We start from the raw sequence: 19611 nt of genomic DNA on the forward strand, positions 1-19611 counted from the left end.
ATTCCCCCGGAGGAGCTGGAGGAAGTGTCTGGAGAGAGGGAGGTCTGGGCATCTTTGCTTAGACTGCTGCCCCCGCAACCCAGCCCCGGATAAGCGGAAGAAAATGGATGGATGGATGGACCAGCTGCTGCAACATTACAGTGCTGAACATGTTAATGCTTCTATAGTTATAATCAATAATATGATATATAGTTGTGAAAATGAGTTACTCTTCATAATGAATACTTTTAGTTTTGGTACTTTGATGATAATATTTTCTAGTCATACTTAAGTGACAATGTGAATGTAGGACATTGACTTGTAACGGAGTATTACCGTACTATGGTACTGCTATAGTTAACAAATCTGAGTACTACTTCTACCACTGCTAATTACATGTATTTGTACATATAAAGATGAGTTAAAGGAAGAGTCATAAAATGTGTTTTTCCCCCAGTGACATCATATGTGTCATATTGGTCAAAACAATTACAACCAGTATTTTACATTTGCATTTGTAACTGCTGTATTCATAGAACCTGGGAGACTGACTTCATGAAGACATGGGAGATTTTGAGTTTTATGTAGAAAATGTTTTTACGTAGAAAAGTTTAGGTCTAAATCTGGAGCTTTTAAACAGGAAGAACGTGCCCATGTTGACTCACATTCATCTGGGTGCACTCAGTGTTTGCAAAGTAGGTCTCACTCACTGGCAAAGGAGTGAAATATTTCAAACATTACTTCATAATGCAAATCCCTTTTCTCAAGCTGTGGATATACACACAACACCATTTATACTGTATATGATTATGCAGTGCCTTTAGCTGTAAGCACTCTCCAATGTCTTTACATTGTAACCTGTATCCAGAGCAGTGTACTCAACATCTATCTGGATGTTTGATGACCTTCCAACTTCCCTTCTCCCATTACAATATGTATTGCCTTGACTGGTTAATGTACAGCTATTGCCTCCAACAGAGTGTTTCAGAAGTGTTTAATAACCAATTGTGCATGCAATTCACTCAAAGGTTAATGTTGCATGAAGGAATGTCACATTTACAGTGTCACCATCTCCAAATGGGTCTCCCTGTTCTACAGTATCTGACGGCTACTAGTGGCTCAGCCCAACTCCGCTGCAGAAACAAAGACAGAGTGAAACTCGGTCCTTTTCATTGTATCTTAAAATCTACAGTAACAAGACATACATACTATGCAATGTGTTCAACAAAACAATTCCTCATGTGTACTCCCGTTCTGTGATTAGTGACAACGGCCATGGGTTATAAAGATCCCTTGGCTCTGAGAACTACTGTTCATCAGCATTTTTAATCATCTCTCATCAACAACGGTCTAGTTGCTTCACTGAGCTGAAAAAGTGAAAATGATGTTCTTGGATAGAAATTGCCAAATTCATTACTACTTCTAAGTCAGTTTAATAAATCAGTTGAGACATACGTTTATGTACAATTATGAAACTTGGATTCCACTAGTGTTCATCTCAACAGAAGAGGTTATCAGTCTTATTTGTTGGTCTGTGAGTTAATTATCAGGGTAAATACTGCAAGACTGAATTCCGTGAAACTTGATGGAAAGTCAGGTGATGTCCCACTGTTCAGTTTTCATGGATCGGCCCACATATTTGTCTTTGAACCCAACAAGCATACTGTCCAAAGCCGGCATTAAATGAAGCAGACATTTGAGCCCTACAGCCATCTAGCCTAAAGTTTGACCTGTGTGTCCAAACTTGACCGGGACCCAAACATAATTTCTAGATTTCTGGCCAAACCTGCCTTGGACCCTTGGGTACCAACATGCACCATTGACCTCGGTTCTGGTATCCACACTCTGTTTCTGATTACACTCCAGTAATGCTGAACAAAAGGCAAAACAACATTTATATTTCCCTGAATTACTTGGTAATCAGTTTTTGTCCATTTGCACTCTTGGCAGATCTTTCAACAATTTAAATTCCATTAGTTATTACATTTATCAGTCACAGAAAACAGTCAAGGGGCTGTGTTCTAAACCTCTTGTACCTGTAGGCTTGAATAACATGTCACACTAGCAGCTGTAATCAAAATTTACATCTTCATTGTGAGTCATGCTTCAGTGTTTGTTCACTGTATGTAGAACAGCAGGACCATTAAAATTTAAACAGTGCTAAACTTTGTGGTCACTGGTCATGCCGACTCTGTTACAGGATATAAGAACTCTCCAAAGACCAAGACTGGCTGCAATCAGCCAGTTAGCATCAACTGCCCGTCACTCTGTGTTTTGATGCTTATCCAGATGCAGATTCAATATTTTTACATTCTGTCACTAAAACAACAGATTTAGGGGATTGCACCACCTTGACTGCAGAGCATTCTAGTCTATTTCTAGTATTGTTCCAATCACAATAAGAATTTTAAAATAAGGAGAAATAAAACAACAGACACATTGTACCGTTGCTGCAGGAAACGGTAACAGGAACGGGCCTGAATGCCGAACTGGAAAATAGTCATTCCTGATTCTTTGTGTGTGTGTGTGTGTGTGTGTGTGTGTGTGTGTTTTCCCTAGTGAGAAGCAAGCAAGCCTGACAGCACCATATATCTAACTGAATTTCAGATAAGATAAAGTGATCAAAAGCATCTGTCTATAAATCTGTCAATGAAATCAAACCGGTAATGGAAGCTTTACTGACACATCGGTGTTCTGTTTTTGCCAAAATCAAATCTGAGCCAAAGACAGAAAAATAGTAAGAGCAGATTATTTACAATGATGCATTTGCTGTGTCCATAATGTCATAAAAACCCACCGTGTAACAGGAGCCGTACATGTTTCAAGGCAATAAATGTTTTAATGACTTCAACCACATTGGTGATGATTTACTATTGTGCTCTGTCCTCTGTCTGTCTGTCCTTCTGCAGGTATCCCTGGCTCCAGAGTTGTATGTTTCTGCAGAGGAGTCACCAACAACGCTCAGTGTTTGTTTTGTTTGTTGTTGTTTCTTGATGCTTTTCTTTTCTCTTTCTCTCTTTGCTGCGAACCAACCCCAAATAGTCGAGGCAGACAGCCGCCCACAGAGAGCCCGGTTCTGTCTGAGGTTTCAACCGTTAAAGGGGGTTTTTCCTCCCCACTGTCACCAAGGTTTTTCCTCTAGAATACTGTACTCTATATTTGTGTACATGCCTTGAGATGTTTTTTTGTTGTTGTTGTTGTTGTGATTTGGTGCTATACAAATAAATTGAATTGCACTGAATTGAATAATTATGCAACAAAACACAGGCATATTTGCCAGAGGGAAAGACAGAACTAAAACATGAAATACAATGACAAAACAGTGGTGATAACATCAAATTAAAACAACTCGAGGACAAAGGTAAGTTGGGCAAGTTTTCAAAATGTGAAATATCAAGCATAGCTGGTGCAATTCTCCTACCTTTGTGGAACATTAACAAAATTATTTGTCCAAACTAACCCACCGCACAGTGCCAGAGTGTATTTTGTGTCCTGTCAGCACCTATGCTTTGTGGATTTTATTTGTTAACTATTTGTCTGTAAATCCTGGATTGTGGATATTTATTAATAACTGTGACACTGGACTTGTAACTACTTGGCTGCAGCATTCTGCAGTCAAGTAGTGATTAAGTATTTTACTACCAGAGGGCATAGTAAAATCAGCTGCACACCAAGGAATGCAACGCCTCCCTTGATTACGAATTGTTTATGGACCTTCTCTGGAACATGTGTTACAAAATGTCAAACATATATCAGTTTGTAAAACAGGCTGTCACTTGATTAAAGAACAATGCTGAAAACTAAATCCAAATGAGATTTATTACTTCTACTTGCTTTGTGTAGAGCTTTTTTTAGCCTGCATTCAGGCTTTCAAACTGTAACTGATAACACTGCTCTTTGTTATCTTTGGAAACACATTTTATACAAAAAGTAAAAAATGATCAACATAAAAAAGTTGGTATATAAGTGCATGAAAAATAAACTTTTTCCGCATATTCCCAAGGTCCAGTATACAAAAATTAATAGCATGATATTTTTGTAAACATGCTCAATAATACACAAGTAGACGGCACTTACCAAAAGGACAATGACAAATGTAGTCATTTATCAGATCCATACACGAGCCTCCGTTTAGACATGGCTGCGACCAACAGTCATTTACATTCTCAGAGCAGGTCTGTCCTGCAGAAAAGAGAAGAAAAACAAATGAACTCTACTTTCTGTTACAAAGAATACAGTTAGAAAAAAATGTTTCTAACACATTAGGCTGTCATTGAGGACATTTTATAATTATTTGTAAGAAGCTTAAATACGTGAATAATAATTCGAAACAACATATGCAGTACAAATTTCTAATCAATTTCTCAACAATGAGCAGCAGCTGGTTTATTGAAAACATTTTTTTTTTTTCCATGAGGTACTGCAGGTGATTTCAGATTATGCCGGCTCAAAATGTGATTGGATGATTATATTGCACCTTGTATATATGTCTAAGTTTTAGCATGCTCTGGGCAAGAGTTAGACATGAACTGATTTCAAATTTTAGTGACAAATTTAAAGCTTGGCTAGGTCAGGCCTCTAGCAGTATTTCAGACATCTTAGTTCTCTATGAGCAACAGAGCTCACTGAGAACTAACAGCCTGACATCTTCAGGCACTGCTCTTCAGTCTGCATTGGTGTCTATGACCAAGGTAATTGTATTTTTTCCATCATGACCCCCTCACTGGCAATCACTTTGTTAATCATGTTCTGTGATAGATACTCACATAGTTAAGATAATTGTTGACTGTGCCTGCAGCCTAAATATACTGTGCACAACACACTTTGTACTACACACTCTATGACATGTATGATACTGATCCAGCTCCTTTTGCCAGGCAATATTAATTAATTTACCTGCTTACACATTACTGTACCATTCTGCTTGGACATTTTCATCACACATGGCCAAGATTCACTATGCAATGCAAATCAGGAGCCGTAACTAGCCACACTATGCTAAATAAATACTACAACTATTGAATCTGCATGCTGTAACAAACAAACTAATTGCATTAATATGTAATAGTTGTATTTAGCTGTGTCACCTTTGTCTAAAAAATGTTAAACATGACACAGGTGTGATATATAAATGCTTAATAACACTTAACACAAATGTTTCAATAACCTTTGGGTTCTAAATTATTCTTCACTAATACAAGTGAAATATTTTATAGCACATTCATAAATGGAATAAAATGGGTCAAAGATGAGATTTTTGTCATTATAAATGTTTCCAATACTAACAAAAAGCAATGTGACTATTAGGCTATTTCTTATTCACACTAGTGCTACTATATGTCTGAATTTGAATCATTTCTATGTCATTTATAGTGTGTGTTATAGTGATTCCAATTTTCCATTTACTTCCATATGTTCAACCTGCATATTTCCATGAACATATAAACATTAAAGCATGCTCAAAAATCTGATATTCCTGTGTCTAGCTGCACTAATGGTTGTAAACAGGTTCACATTCACATCAGATGGTCTCATACCCTCAAACCCTGGGGGACAGTGGCACTGATAAGCACTGATTAGGTCCACACAGGTGGCACCGTTTGCACAGGGGAAGCTGTTGCACTCATTTGTTTCCAGTTCACAGAGAGAACCTTCAAATCCAAACATGCAGCGGCAGGTGAAGTTATACTGCTGATCCAGGCAAACACCATGTTCAGAGCAGTGATGGCCAACACAGAAATCAATGTCCTCTTCACAGTAGGTGCCTGTGTATCCTCCGGGACAAAGGCAGCTAGCAAAAGATCACAGAGAATTCCTTGATTCTATATAGAGTAAGAAAATTTCTTTCAACCCTGAAGGAAGAGAAAAGTAAATATCACAGCTTTTACGGTCATTGACATTCTGGTGCCCGAAGACAATCAAGAGCTCAACACCCACCTGTAACCATCAATCTCATCCACACAAGTGGCTCCATTTTGACACCAATGTTGAACACAATCATTGACATTTATTCGGCAGTTCTGACCAGACCAGCCAGGTGCACAGAAACAGGTGTAGCTCCTGGCGTTATTCAACACACAGTGTCCTCCATTGGCACACGGCTGTTGAAGAAAGACAGAGCTGTTAGAGGTGCTCTATGTCATGAAATAAGATATGCTGCTTCGTGTGCAAATTGCTTCCTCTTCCATGGTAATATCATAGATTAGACAGAGCCCAACCACTAATTATTTCTTGCTCCTGGCTGTCTGAAAATGAGCTTCATTACAGCCACATGCCTCACTCATGAATACTGATTCCTGCTTTATACTAGACTTAGTATTCCATGTACTGTAGCATCGCCATCGTGTTTTACAAGACAAGATCAATGGTCACTGAGGGCTAAACCTCCCAAGAGCTCTCTATAACAAAAAGATATGCCTGCTCGCTGGTACATGTGTATCTATAGTAGAAAGAAAACAAAGGGGCAGAGGAAGTACTGGCTTGTGGGAAAGCGTATAATGCAGACATCATGGCATTTCTGTACAGTGGCCAACACGAGCCTTGCTCCACAGTGAGTGATCATCTCCATCTGTCAGCCGAAGGAGCTCCTCTGTTCAGGTTTGGCTGCTTTTTTAAAGCACAGAGGGTCGATTCATCCATACATAAAGACGCCCACGTATACAAAAGAACAGACCCTGCAAATCTTCAGTAGCAACTATCCGGATCAGGTGGCAGAGGCCTTTTCAATCCTATAAATGTGCTACCCTTGTGCATGCCAAAACCAAAATCCCTGACAAACAGTAACACAATTCCAGCTTTGCCTCTGAATACCGTGACTGATTCAAACCTGGAAGATGTACAACGACATTCACGCTTAAAAAAAAAAAAAGAACAAAAATGTGCTGCAATGTTTTAATCATGCTTCAACACTATAGCTACTGTGTTTTCGAATAGTCAGATCAAAAATTCTTGTCACTTAACTACTGTAAATTTGTGTAGCCATTAGCTTATATTTCACACAGCAAAAATCATAAGGGGGCAGTGAATTCCCTCATTAGTCCAGAATTTAATGCCACCATCATCCTGGGTAAACCAACATACTGTACAGCTTCAGCACAAGCTGATTGCTGTGTTTTTGGATTATCGCAGTTACTGTCATTCATCCTGCAGGGTTTATGCTTTATGCTTATTTTTATCCCTTTGTATAACAAAGGATTATCCCACACTTTATAAATAAAATACTAAGTTAATATTTGATATGTTCTTACTCAATTTGAGTGTTACAATTCAGTTTGTACTATAGGTTACTAGTGACATATGAAAGTCAGCGTACTGTAAGAAAGTGTTTTAACCTACAACAGTGTTTCTGCATTTATCTTGAATTATGAGCTGATTAGGTTCTTACACCAAAGTACCACAACATTCATCCAAATATACACCCATAATGTACAGTACCATCATCGCAAGTACTGTGTTTTGTTTCTGGTGAATTCTATGCACGTTCTGTGTTCTTATATGAGAAAAATGATCAGTGTTGAAATGTCCCTAAACAAAATAGTTATGAGAATTACATAAAACCTCATTAATCTTCTTGTTTTGGTTCCCTGCTGTTGTCATAATGTTGTTGCCGTGTTGCAGAGAAATTGCTCAAAGAGACGTAAACAGAAGATTGGGAGCTCTATAACATGTACAGGACTAAATAAAATAGTTAATGTGGATACAGAATAGAAGATGAGGACAAATAAACCATTAAGATGTTTTTTACCCACTTGAAGAGTTTGAGGGCAGGGTACACGACAGGTATATTCAAGGCCATATGTGAGATCCAAACACTGTGTCTCTGGTGGACAGGTGTTATTGGGCAGAGCACAAGCATCTATGTCAACCTCACAGTTTCTTCCCAGAAAACCTGCAGGAAGAGATTTCATACAGTTAATCTAAGTGATGCAACAGGCAGAAAGTAGATCTGCAATCAGTGTCACAAACCCATCTCTCTGTCACTGTACCAAAGTGGGACAGTTGTGGGGTGACTGAAGGATTGGCCCCATGTTGTGCACTTGCTGTGGCACAGCGCTAATGTGTGTTTAACTTGAGCCTCAATTTAGTATTTAGCTTAAGTCTGAATTGGCAAATTTTAGTATAGTGCTTCCTATTCCTACCCTGCCTCATCTAATCCCTCTTCTTCTTCTTCTCATGGTTTAACACTCACCTATAAGCATTATCATATTGTTGGTCAAAGGAAAAAAAAAAAACCCACTTGTAATGATATTTGATGTTTTCTTCCCAAACAGGACACATTTGGCAAAACCATAAACTAATGGGCCTGAAAGGACCATAAACTAGCATAAATTAATCCAGTAAGCTTCAGAAGAAGGAACACTGCTTTAGTCTGGTTTTACACATGTGTTTTCATTGAGGAAATATGTGTTATTGATCACACACAATATAATACATTCAGTGAAGGACCTGGCCAAAAGAAGGCAGTCATAGGCTGACTGTATGCCTTAAGCCGCAGGCTAGTTCCTTGTAGAACTCGCTTCTTCATGAGGAGATGCAGCAGATGAAGCATATGAATGAAAGAGGCTTAGGTTTACTGAGGAATCGGATGAGATTTAGTACCATGGCTGGAAAGCCAGGTTATGCCCTGTTAAATTTTGTTACCATGGATCTCTGGCCACATCTAGTACCAGTTTAGGGAGGGAGTTGGAGATTCATGACCTGGGATTATGGGCTGCAAAGGCAGCTTCAGATGCAGTTGAAAAGAGCAAATAACCATCTTGTGTGCAAAGTATGAATATCTACTTTATTCAAGTTGACTTTTTTTGCGACAAGAGGTTTTTACTCGATAATCCCAGTGATGCAGCCATCAGCTTACACCTTCATTCCACAGAGACACTTACCCAAAAGGCAAAGGGATAGTTATATCAAATCTGGGAAATTTGTGCTAGAAAAGATGCACACATACACATTTGTTGCATAACTGACCATCTTTCACAACTGTTGCTTGGAGTGGCTGTATACTGTTATTTCACACATTGTTAATTGTTATTCAGAAAGCCATGGGTTCAAACCTGCTGGCTTTAAAAAGAGTCTGCAAGTTCTCCTCACTTCTACAGTTAGGTGAACTGGAAACACAAAATTCTCTGCAAGTATGATTTTTATGTCTGCTTTTCTGCATTCGACGTGGGATAGACTGGCAACATGTCGAGGGTGTCCCTCACATTTCAATTAAGTCATTCAATTTCAATTCGGTTACTCTTCAAGCTATCATTCACAGCTGTTTAAACTATGGAGAGTAGCAGCTTAGACACTTCAAGGACTGACACTTTGATGAAAATACAACAGCATCTCTGAATGTCACCTTTAAATAGTCACTCTGTGCCTTGCTTCATCAGCTAATGAGGCGAACACACTCTGTGACCTACGGCATGTTTCATTAACACTCATATTGTCCTTTAATGTTTAATTGAACAAGATTGAACAAACACAATGTTTCATTATAATCAATGGTACATTTCCCCCAAAGAGCCAAATAATTTGCTGATGCCAACAGCTAAAAATAACAGTGGCAAAGTCTTGTGAGAAAAACATCACCTGGGTGCCAAGATGCTCTGCCTGCAGTGTCGCTGGTCTGTGCAGCAAAATGTTCCAGTAAAAAGGGCAAGAGCAATTGCCAGACACACTAACTGTGTAGCCAAGAGCAGAGAGCTCCCACAAGTGGTCCATCAGTTTAGCGATTGTAAATTCAGATTCAGACGGTGAGGTACAAGAAGCATTTAGAGGAACATTATATTAATGTGCGTTTCATAATGAAATATTTGCACAATTTAATAGCATCACTGAGCTCTGGCAATCACAAGCCAAGACTGTACTGATACTATGAAGAATTTGACAGTGTGTTGCCTCTTTGCTGCACAATTGAGCACTTTGTGGACAGCAGTGTTTCCTAATATAAGGCATTAGCGTGATTAATTTAGACTTATTGGACAGTAGTACAATCATCATTTAAAATATAGGAATTAATTAGTAAAAGGATTCAGTAAAAGTGTGAGTAAAATATGATGCATTAAATAATGCTGAATTAGCTAGTTTAACTTCCATAGTAGAGGGTGCACAGTCCAGGGACCCTGCTTGCAAAAGCTAATCGCCTTCGCAAGTAAGCGCACACTGAGATGGCTGGAGGGGCCCTGGCTGTGGCTCTAAGGTCATGTTCATTGCAGACAATTTTAAAAGACCTGCAGTGCTGCCTGCTACCACAGCTAACACAGATATCACTTAAATATTATTGCAAAGCTCTACAAGCCCAACATACCTGTAGGACACTGGCATTCATAGCGTCCTAGCAAGTCAGAGCATGTGCCACGGTGCTGACAGGGGTTGGAGTCACACTCGTTGATCTCAGTCTCACACTGTGTTCCTGAGAACATGGGTTATATTAGTTAATTAATTTGTTGCATTTGAACTGAATCTCTATCCTAGCACAGGAGAACTCTTTGTGTGTCACTATATTTATTCTGCATTCTTAAAACAACTTTACCAAAAACCCCCTTTTCCTGTATGGTCTTAAGAAAATGACTCATTCACAATATTCAACATTTTGGGAAAAATACACCTACCATCAATTGTAAAGTGCACGGATTATCATGTATCTTATGTAATGTTTGCTTGATTCATATAATAACCCAAGTGGAGTATTATCATTACTGTGATGTTGTCAGGCATCGGCTGGTATAAGTGAATTTTACCTCTGGAAAAAGCCAGGCTTCGTTTTCCCCTGCTTCTAGTCATTATGCTATGCTAAACTAATTGGCTGCTAACTACAGCTATGGGAGTGGTAACAATCTTCTCTAAACAATTTCAGCAAGAAAATGAACAAGCATACTTTCAAAAATGTTCCTTTAAGAGTTGTCTGCAACACTTTGAGCACAGTTTCTCCTGAAAGAAATCATTTGGCTACAGATATTCCTTTACTAAAATCCTAGAGACAGCTGCTTAGCCCCTGGAAAAGCAAAAAAGATCTGTCAGAAATTAGACCCCTGTTTGCACTAGTTGGACTCTGTTTTATTGTTGATAAAATGGACACTTAATAACAAGCTCTGTCCCAGCTGAAGAGATGAGTCAGGGGGTTGATAGATTTGTTTGGTGCTCAGCAGCCTCAGTAGCCGCTGCTTCTACCACTGGGGTTGGGAGCGGGTGTCTTCCAGTGTAGGTTATTAATTTAAATTGTCCTATCATCAATAACAGAGCAGCAATGACATGTAGTGAAAGTTCCTTCTTGACAGAAGCAACCCCGTGCTACAGCACAAACACTATGATTGATATCATCTGTACAGTTGTTGCTACAGGTCATTATATACCAAATACGCCATACTGCACAGCAGCAAATTGTAAAAGTTTGTCCTAGTAAAACCTGAGAAACATCTGCCCTCCTTTATAGCTTCGAATAAGATACATTTTTGGGTGTTTTAGCCTTATTTAATTGAACTTTAAAACTTTACTGCACTGGAATATGGTGATTTAAATTACAAAATAAATGGTGTTAAAGTCCCACATGAATTCAAATGTCTTTTTACTGAAGTTTTTGCAAAACACTTCTTGATTTTGTGCTCAAACATTAAGTGCTTATAAAGGTTTTAAATTAAAACACCTTATACTGTGTATTTCAGATGAATAATCATTGACAGAATTCCTTTCACAATTTGTCTTTAAAGCATATCTGAATCTTTGGTTGGTTCAAAACTAACTGCATAAAGCAATTTCCTAAATTATTATGCACACAATTAAAAAAGGAACAAGGGTGTGCCCTGTATGAATTAAGCCCGCAAAATCTATGCCAGCAGTTGTTGTTTGATGAAAAATAAAGCCTTCCAAAGTGAAACACGAGCACCAGAGCTTGAGTAATGTATCCCGAGTTACAATCTGTGATTGAGTACAGTGGGGTTTTCTGGGCAAAGCTTGAAATTAAACTGGCCTTTCTATGCTGCATGGGTCGAAATTTCAAAGCTAAAATCCCAAGATGCCAGAAAATGATGAATTCTATCATTCACTAAGACCTGCCATGGTGTAAAAGACAATTTTCTATTACTGAAGTGGCAACAGATTTCAGCCTTGAACAGAGGGGAAAAAAAGATGTGTCCATGTAGTGCTACGCAAGGACTTATCTGAGTGACAGGTGAGTGTGTCAGGACTTAAAGTGAGATGGGGAAATACGCTATAGGTCAAAGCCCGGGTTCACTGGGGAGGAAAGAAATAAAATCATATTTACTGGTTGTTTAAACAATTAAACAAGAGAATAACAATGCTGTAATGTTATAGCCCTTTCACAACAACGTTCAACTTCCTATGTTCACAAACTTAATAAACATGGAATTACAAAAAAAATAAAAAAATGTTCAGCAAAGATCACAATTTGCATTGTTCCATACATGTCAGATAATGTGATGTTTGGCAAACGTATTACACTAACGACCTGTTTATAACAGTATGAGATCATAGTAAATGACATAAGAAAAAGTTCTTTTGAGTAATTATATTTTCAAAGTAGAATTAATTGTTTAGGCCATGCTTTAATTTTTATTTTCTATTATAAAGCAAAATAGCACAGCAAATGATGTGACTCCCCTGCTGGGTCTCTACTTGAGAGAAAATAGCAGTAGCATTTAGTTCATTTATAGGTACAGTATGTACTGATTTTTCTATGTGAAATACACGCTGTTCTTGTAATTGAAAAGATAAACCTGTCATTACTAAAATATCACTGTAAACTATGTTTTCCTTATTTGTGGGCTCCTGCGGGCAGGCAGGTCTGAAGCAATGACACGCTTATGAAAATCACACCTGATTGTGTCTTTTTTCCATAAGTGGTAAATGAAAAGAATACTCTGTAACAACCCCTTTGTTCTCCCATTGTTCACCACTTTTTTCCATCTATGTTCTGATCCTGGAGTTAATTAGGAAGCAGTTTGAAAGAGTACTTTGATTAAATGCAATTAGCAGCAGGCAAATGTCAAGCAGGCAAGGCTACTGGTACTATAAACTGGATTCAAGGTAAAAAAATAAATAAAATAAATCATCAGGAAAACTGGCATGGCTTGTGACTTTCAAATCATTAGCCAACCAGTCATTGTTCAAATAATTAGCATTTTAAAAACATCCAGTGTTGGTGTTTGTCTGTTTAGATTTAGACAAACCAAAAGTATTTTTGCTTCAAGGATACATCAGGTACACTTTCTTTATTTTACTATACAAAAAAATAAACAAAAATACTATTATAGGTAGGGTCGTGATTCCTTCCAGAAGCATTTTTTGTTAGATTTCTTGAAATTTTGTGTTCATCTTGATGGCAATGAATGAATTAAATGCACTGACAGCTTAAAGAAAAAAAAAATCCATCATCTGTGGCAGAAGCAGGGCTGAAAAAAATTTTACTCGGTCCAAGCAAAACCATTGAATGGCCTACCTGCCTAAGCAATGGCAGAAAAGGGCCCCACAGCAGCTTTTCATTCACAAATGGAGAGACCGTTGTTACAGGCCAGGCCTTCCCTTTTAAGACATATAGGTAATGTTGTGTTTGCAGGAAGTTGTGACCTGCATGCAGTGTGAGCAGTATGAAAGCAAGAGAAGATCGCCACACAGAACAGACTCCTTTTACATGTAGCCACGGGTGGGGAAAATCCCAACAGTAGTCAGTCAGCTCTAACCGTATAGATAAGATTGCAATGCAGTTAACTGGGCATCAAAAGCCACAGGCGGTGTTCGTGTTACCACGGCAGAATAAAGCCTGTGTTTTGAATGGAGTTAGCTGGCCTCCCTCTTCACTTCTTCCCATCAGAAAAGCCCGGACGTCTAAGATTAGTTACAGGCTATGAGGCAGCGGTTTAGCCATAAACCTGAGGTACCCAACTACAGTTCAGGGCTGTAGATCTGGGCGGGTAACACTGTATTCGAGAAAGTTACAACTAAAAAGAAGTTGGATGCTGCAAGAAGTAAAACCAGAATTAACATCGGTGTGGCTTTGGAACAATGGCTACAACAAAGAAAAAGAGGGGCTGAAAAGTGACACCATGGTGGCCGTATTTCTACTGGACAGGTAATTATCTCTTTTATTTTGTTTGGGGAGGCATTTATTTTCCTGAAATCAGTAGTAGTCAGGCAGTGCGCAATGGACTGTGCGTTGTGTTTTGAATGTGTGGCTTTGGAGAGAAGTCAGAACAAAAGAGTGGGATTTTTTTCAGATGTCTACTTTCATAATTGAGCTCTCTCTTGTTGGTTTTTCCAGGACCACCAACTATACCTTTAATGCTACTACTAATGCATTCATTCATTTTCTACCGTTTGTTCCCTGAGCGGGGTCACGGGGGGGGGGGGCCGGGCCCAATCCCGGCCTTAGAGACACCAATCAACCTAAGCTGCATGTCTTTGGACTGTGGGAGGAAGCCGGAGCACCCGGAGAGAACCCACGCAAGCACGGGGAGAACATGCAAACTCCACACAGAAAGGTCCCAGGTGGGGCCCGAACCTGGAACCTTCTCGCTAACCACTGTGCCACTGTGCTGCCCACTACTAATGCAAAATAATAATAATAATCTCTGCAACAAGTTTGTTTTTCCTCATCAGTGGGGTCAGAGTTTAGACATCAGTTATAAGTCAGCAGACACTGAGCTGGTTAGGATTCAATCTTTTGAGACATTAAATTGATCAGCAAACTCGCAAACATGGCGGTCTGAACCTAAATCTAAGGTTAAAGAGCAGCCTCCCTTCTTACTATATTGCTTTGCTGACCTGAGAGACTGATGAAAGAAGTCCAAATATTTAGCGAAACAAAGAGTTGGTGAAGCAAACAACAGCAGAAACACCTGTAAATACTGGACATTCACTTGTTTGCTCATGATGCTCAATCTCAGCTGGATGAGAAACCATAGGTGAATCCCAGTTCCCTTATTTTATTTTTCCTCGGTCGTCGCTCGACCCAGAAGTCGTTTCAGTCGGCCATGATGAAGAATGTCCCAAAGCTCTTAGCTCTGCTCAGAGTAGGGAGGACTGAAGAGGCTACCTGGAGGAACTATAACCGAAGATACACGAGTATATCCTTCAACAAAGTCCGTTACAGACTGACACGCCTGTTTTTCAGAAATCAGTCTGATATCAGACACTTCACATGAAGGCTCAAGAAAAGGACATCTAACGTTGGTTAAAATGTGTTTCCTCAGTTCCTTTCTCCTTGCAACTTTTACGGGCGGGCCTATAATATGCAAGGAAAAGATGCAAGCGAGGGAATCGTGGATGCTACTAGAGGAACTTGCATCCCCTCATTTTGCGAACACATACATGTTAACCCATCTCAACTCCTAGTTAATTCCTGTGAATTGTGGAGTTTTACTGGCCCCTCGTGGTCAAACACAGCACAACGCAGCCGTGACGCATATTTGTATTCCATTTAACCTGACTACAAACTGGTGCGTTAAGTAGTAGGCTAATGCTGCAAATGGTATTTGTGTGTGATTTAAGTAAGCTGTGCACAATAAGGTGTATTTATACTAATATAACACACTAATATACTAATATTACAACACATTACAGTACTTTGGCTGAGCTTTTTATATCACATACATTTTTAATGGACACCTGCAGCCAATCAGAAACAAGTCCTACATATTCAATGACCACAAAATGTGTACTTATTCTAGCATGATACACATTATACTCTTCTGATAGAATACATGTCAGATTTTCCCCTAATATTAATCAGTCATTTCTTCGCTCTATAACCAACCTTCCCACATGGGTTTGTATAAATCAATTTGTATTTTGAGATATCCTGCCGACAGACAAATAAAAGCAGTTATCTCACCTCCGAAGCCACGGGGGCATATGCAGGAGTAATGTGGAGGAGAGGAAGGCTGACTTGTTGTAATGCATGTGGCACCATTCAAACAGCTGTTTGGTTTTATCAGGCAGGCATCCCCTGCATATTGACACAACTCTCCGATCCATCCGGGGGCACAAACACACTGCAGGAAAACAGTGCAATACCCAAGTGTTCAGTGATACAGCACACATTAACTTATCTGTTACCACAAAATACTGTATATCATGCAGAGGACTATGCATTAGTGCAATCATCTATATATACATACCTCTGCACACTCAATTTCAAATTAAAGAATGACTGAGTTTTAAGGGTTATAAGGGAGTTTGGTGGTATTCACCTACTGTACATATGGGATCAGTGTAGGAATCATATCCATTTGTGCCCTTGAGAGACATGAATACAAAGGGCAACACATGGTACACTGTCCATGTAGTGTGATTGCAAACAAACAATAAAAAGGTCAGTCCACCCAAATAGCAAAATGACTTTGTCATCTACCTCATGTGACGTCTACCTACAACAAGAGTTTGGTTTAATTTGCTGGTTTTTTTTGTTTGTTTGTTTGTTTTTTATATGTTATTTGGGATTGGTGCCACTGCTTCAATATGGTGGAAGCGAATCAAATTTGTGGGAGTGACAACATGAATTTATTAAACACATTCAACAGCACCTTTCATGTCATTGTCTGAGATAATCGAGGGGGTTTATTGCACATTGTTTCTATTTTTTTTTTAAATGCATGCAATCACCACAAATGAAATTATATAATGGTGAAAGCAAAATTTTTTTTAACATTGCATTGCAATAGGGGTGAAATGACCCTTTTAAGCTAGAAACCAACACTTTAAGCTCAGTCTTGTTTTTCCCCATTTCAAATTCAGTGTGCTGGCATCCACTGCAAAACTGCTCAAAAGAACTAGTCTGTATATTTAAAAATAAAATCTTAATGAGGGAATAATAAGAAGGAATTAAATGAGCAGGCTACTGTTAATGACAGACTGCTGTACCAAATGCCTTTTCATACTCAAAGGAAACTACATCAAGAATAAAAAACATAAAAAGAAGAAATGGCCCATTTATAGGGAAAAACAAATTCAGATTATGTCTGACCCCAGCTGGAGATGCACCCACACAGAGTGTCTAAAAGTGGATTTTAGATTAAGAACACTCTCAGTGGTATAACGGCACAAGACTGACAAAGAATATTTAGTATTTGACGATATTGAGCAACAGAAAGGCAAATTAGACCAGAACCTGTCTGTCTGAGCAATGTCTTTATCTTATAACATTGCACTGCATACAATCATAAAAACTGATCACTTATGTTAAAGTTAAATTATTAAAAGTTTGACAATTGCAAAAATGTTTAAAGCTTGATAAGAGTTACTGTATGAATCCACTCCACTTTTGACAGCGTTCACCTTCTGTTCATACTGTAACCCTGTTCAGAGTATTTCATTAAGACTGAAACACTGAATTAGTTACCTGATATCCGCCAATTACACTGAAGCACAATCCCTCATTTAGGCAGCTGATACTGAGCAGCCTGCAGTAGTCAATTATTCCTTCACAGTTCTTCCCGGAAAACCCTCTCACACATCTGTTGAGAGGAGGTCGGTGTTATCAAATTCAATTCACCCTGAGCCTTGAGCACTAAACAGTATTTGTTTTTTCTTTTACAAGATACATGTCATGTTGTTCTCTACATGGCCTGTTTATGATACAGACCTGGATGAGACAGTGCATACAAATGATTCTTTCACTGGTTTTGATGTGGGTTGCCAAATACGTGGAGTTAATAAACAGTATAAGGACAAAGTGAGTTCCATTACAAATCATAATTATACTCTCCTGCAGCCATAAGAACCATTCTCCTTACTTCACTGGCTGTTTGTCTAATATGTCAAATTCATAATTAATTTCCCACAAAATTATCATAAACTGTATAATTTGTTTGATTTTGACTATAAGAGCAGTTATAATCTCCCAAGTTTCAAGGAATAAAATCAAAGATTCAAGTATAGTTCATCTATTTTTGATTAAAAACCCATCACCTTAAGCTGAGAAGACATTGCATTGCAAAAAAAAAAAATATTGAGATAGGAAATTTCCACATTTATTTTTCTTGGAGCCAAGATCAGAATTCATGTGATCAGTGCTTAAAACTAATCAGTACTGCGATCTGGTATAGTATAATAACTGGATTTGAAAGATAGCCAATATCAGATGTAGGGGGGGAAGTCCTGGGAAAAAAAAGCCTAATAAACATGAATGCCAACATATTACACATCAGTAGAAGAAACACTGTTGGTGTTGGAGGTGTTTGTTGAATCTATTATACATCCAAACTGCAAGGTACAACTTCTGCTTTTTCACGTGTTTAGATGTGGACAAAGCATGAGCACTAGCAGGAGTTTAGGTCTGTGCTACGGCTTCAGTGTGATGAGTAGTATTATAAAAGCGTCAAAATCAGACTGTGAGTTTTATGATCAAGATTAAATGGCAAGTATGGGTGTCTTTAACTTTTACCAGTTTAGAGTGGAGCCAACAATGGTTGACAGTTTTTATCAACACAATTTGAATAAGAGCTGAACAGTGCCATTTTTAAACAAATATAAAATTATGACATAAGCATCATTCCCCATTTGACAACTTGTCAACGAATCCCATGTAAAGACCAACGCCGACATGTGTTAGACCATCTCTCAGTACCCTTTCCTGCCCTGCTGCATCACTCGGCTCCAGCTCATTTATTTCTACTGAAGAAACAAATCATTAAAAGTGGCTCCCAAGTATGTAAATTCATTTTCTTTTAAATGTCGTTTCTATAAACAGACCTTTTTATGTGAAATGTAAATTCTAAACACAGAAAAAGGTGGGAAAGAATATAAGATCAGTTTCTCTTCACTCACGGTGGGAGACATTCACAAGACATTCCAATCATCTGTAAAAAAAATAAAATAAAATAAATTAAAAAAAAGGACTATGTGAGTAGGAGAGATGCGTGTATGTGCTTCACCTGCAGACATAATCAGTTCCCCTAGACACACAGGTGCCATTGTTGAGACATGGTGATGGGCTGCACGGGTCCTGCTGCCTTCTGCATGCTGAGACCACATTACCATCTGCACAGACACACTCAGAGGCCTGCACACAGAGGCAAAACAAACCAGGTCACCTGTCAGCTCAGCACTGTAAAACAGGCTTGGATTACACTAAAGGTGCATTCGATCACTAACTGTAAGAACATTATCAATCAAAGAATGATTCACTGAAGTGAAACAATCCGACCTTGTTTGACACATAATTTGTTACTGATGTCTATAATTACCTAGAATCATAACTAATCACGCAAGTAACGCATTGCAACATGAGTTTTATGTGGATATTATGCAAAGCTAATACCAGTTGTAATTCAAAGTTAAAGGGATTCAAATTTCACATTACGTTTCTAGTAAAAAACTGTTATAAAGCGGCAGCAGTAACAGGCATTATTTTTGATAAACATCCCTTTTAACCTTTCCTTACTCTGGTGTTCATAGGTGGCTTGCAGATTGTAATGAACAAAACAAAGGTCAGAGAAAGTCAATTAGACAATTACATTACTGTACTTTCTCTACTGCATCTTTTAGAACAGCCTCCACAAAATGCAAGACCACAAAAATATGGCCAATAAAAGGTGAAAACTGCAGTAGGCATCGAATTACAAGAAGCTTGAGAGACATATCTAATGGGCACTTGAATACACACCGGGTCATTCAATCAAAATGTTAGAGCAAACA

At 38.6% G+C, this 19611-nt stretch overlaps 1 protein-coding gene across 6 annotated transcripts in view; it reads right to left on the reverse strand.

Moving 5' to 3' along the window:
• Positions 1-19611, reverse strand: part of eys (eyes shut homolog) — a 166498-nt gene that overhangs the window by 131061 nt on the left and 15826 nt on the right. For all 6 annotated transcript variants that reach the window (XR_002275188.1, XM_020603096.1, XM_020603097.1 and 3 more), the window contains exons 5-12: positions 18849-18976; positions 17315-17429; positions 15809-15968; positions 10271-10375; positions 7728-7867; positions 5917-6080; positions 5517-5770; positions 4057-4161 (exon numbers count right to left, since the gene is read on the reverse strand). Coding sequence is in view for 5 of the 6 variants with exons in the window: in XM_020603096.1 (XP_020458752.1) it covers positions 4057-4161; positions 5517-5770; positions 5917-6080; positions 7728-7867; positions 10271-10375; positions 15809-15968; positions 17315-17429; positions 18849-18976 (1171 nt within the window). In the remaining variant the exon portion in view is untranslated. The remainder of the gene's footprint in view (positions 1-4056; positions 4162-5516; positions 5771-5916; positions 6081-7727; positions 7868-10270; positions 10376-15808; positions 15969-17314; positions 17430-18848; positions 18977-19611) is intronic.

Source organism: Monopterus albus, unplaced genomic scaffold (genome assembly GCF_001952655.1).
Source record: "Monopterus albus unplaced genomic scaffold, M_albus_1.0 scaffold60.1, whole genome shotgun sequence".
Classification (NCBI taxonomy): domain Eukaryota; kingdom Metazoa; phylum Chordata; class Actinopteri; order Synbranchiformes; family Synbranchidae; genus Monopterus; species Monopterus albus.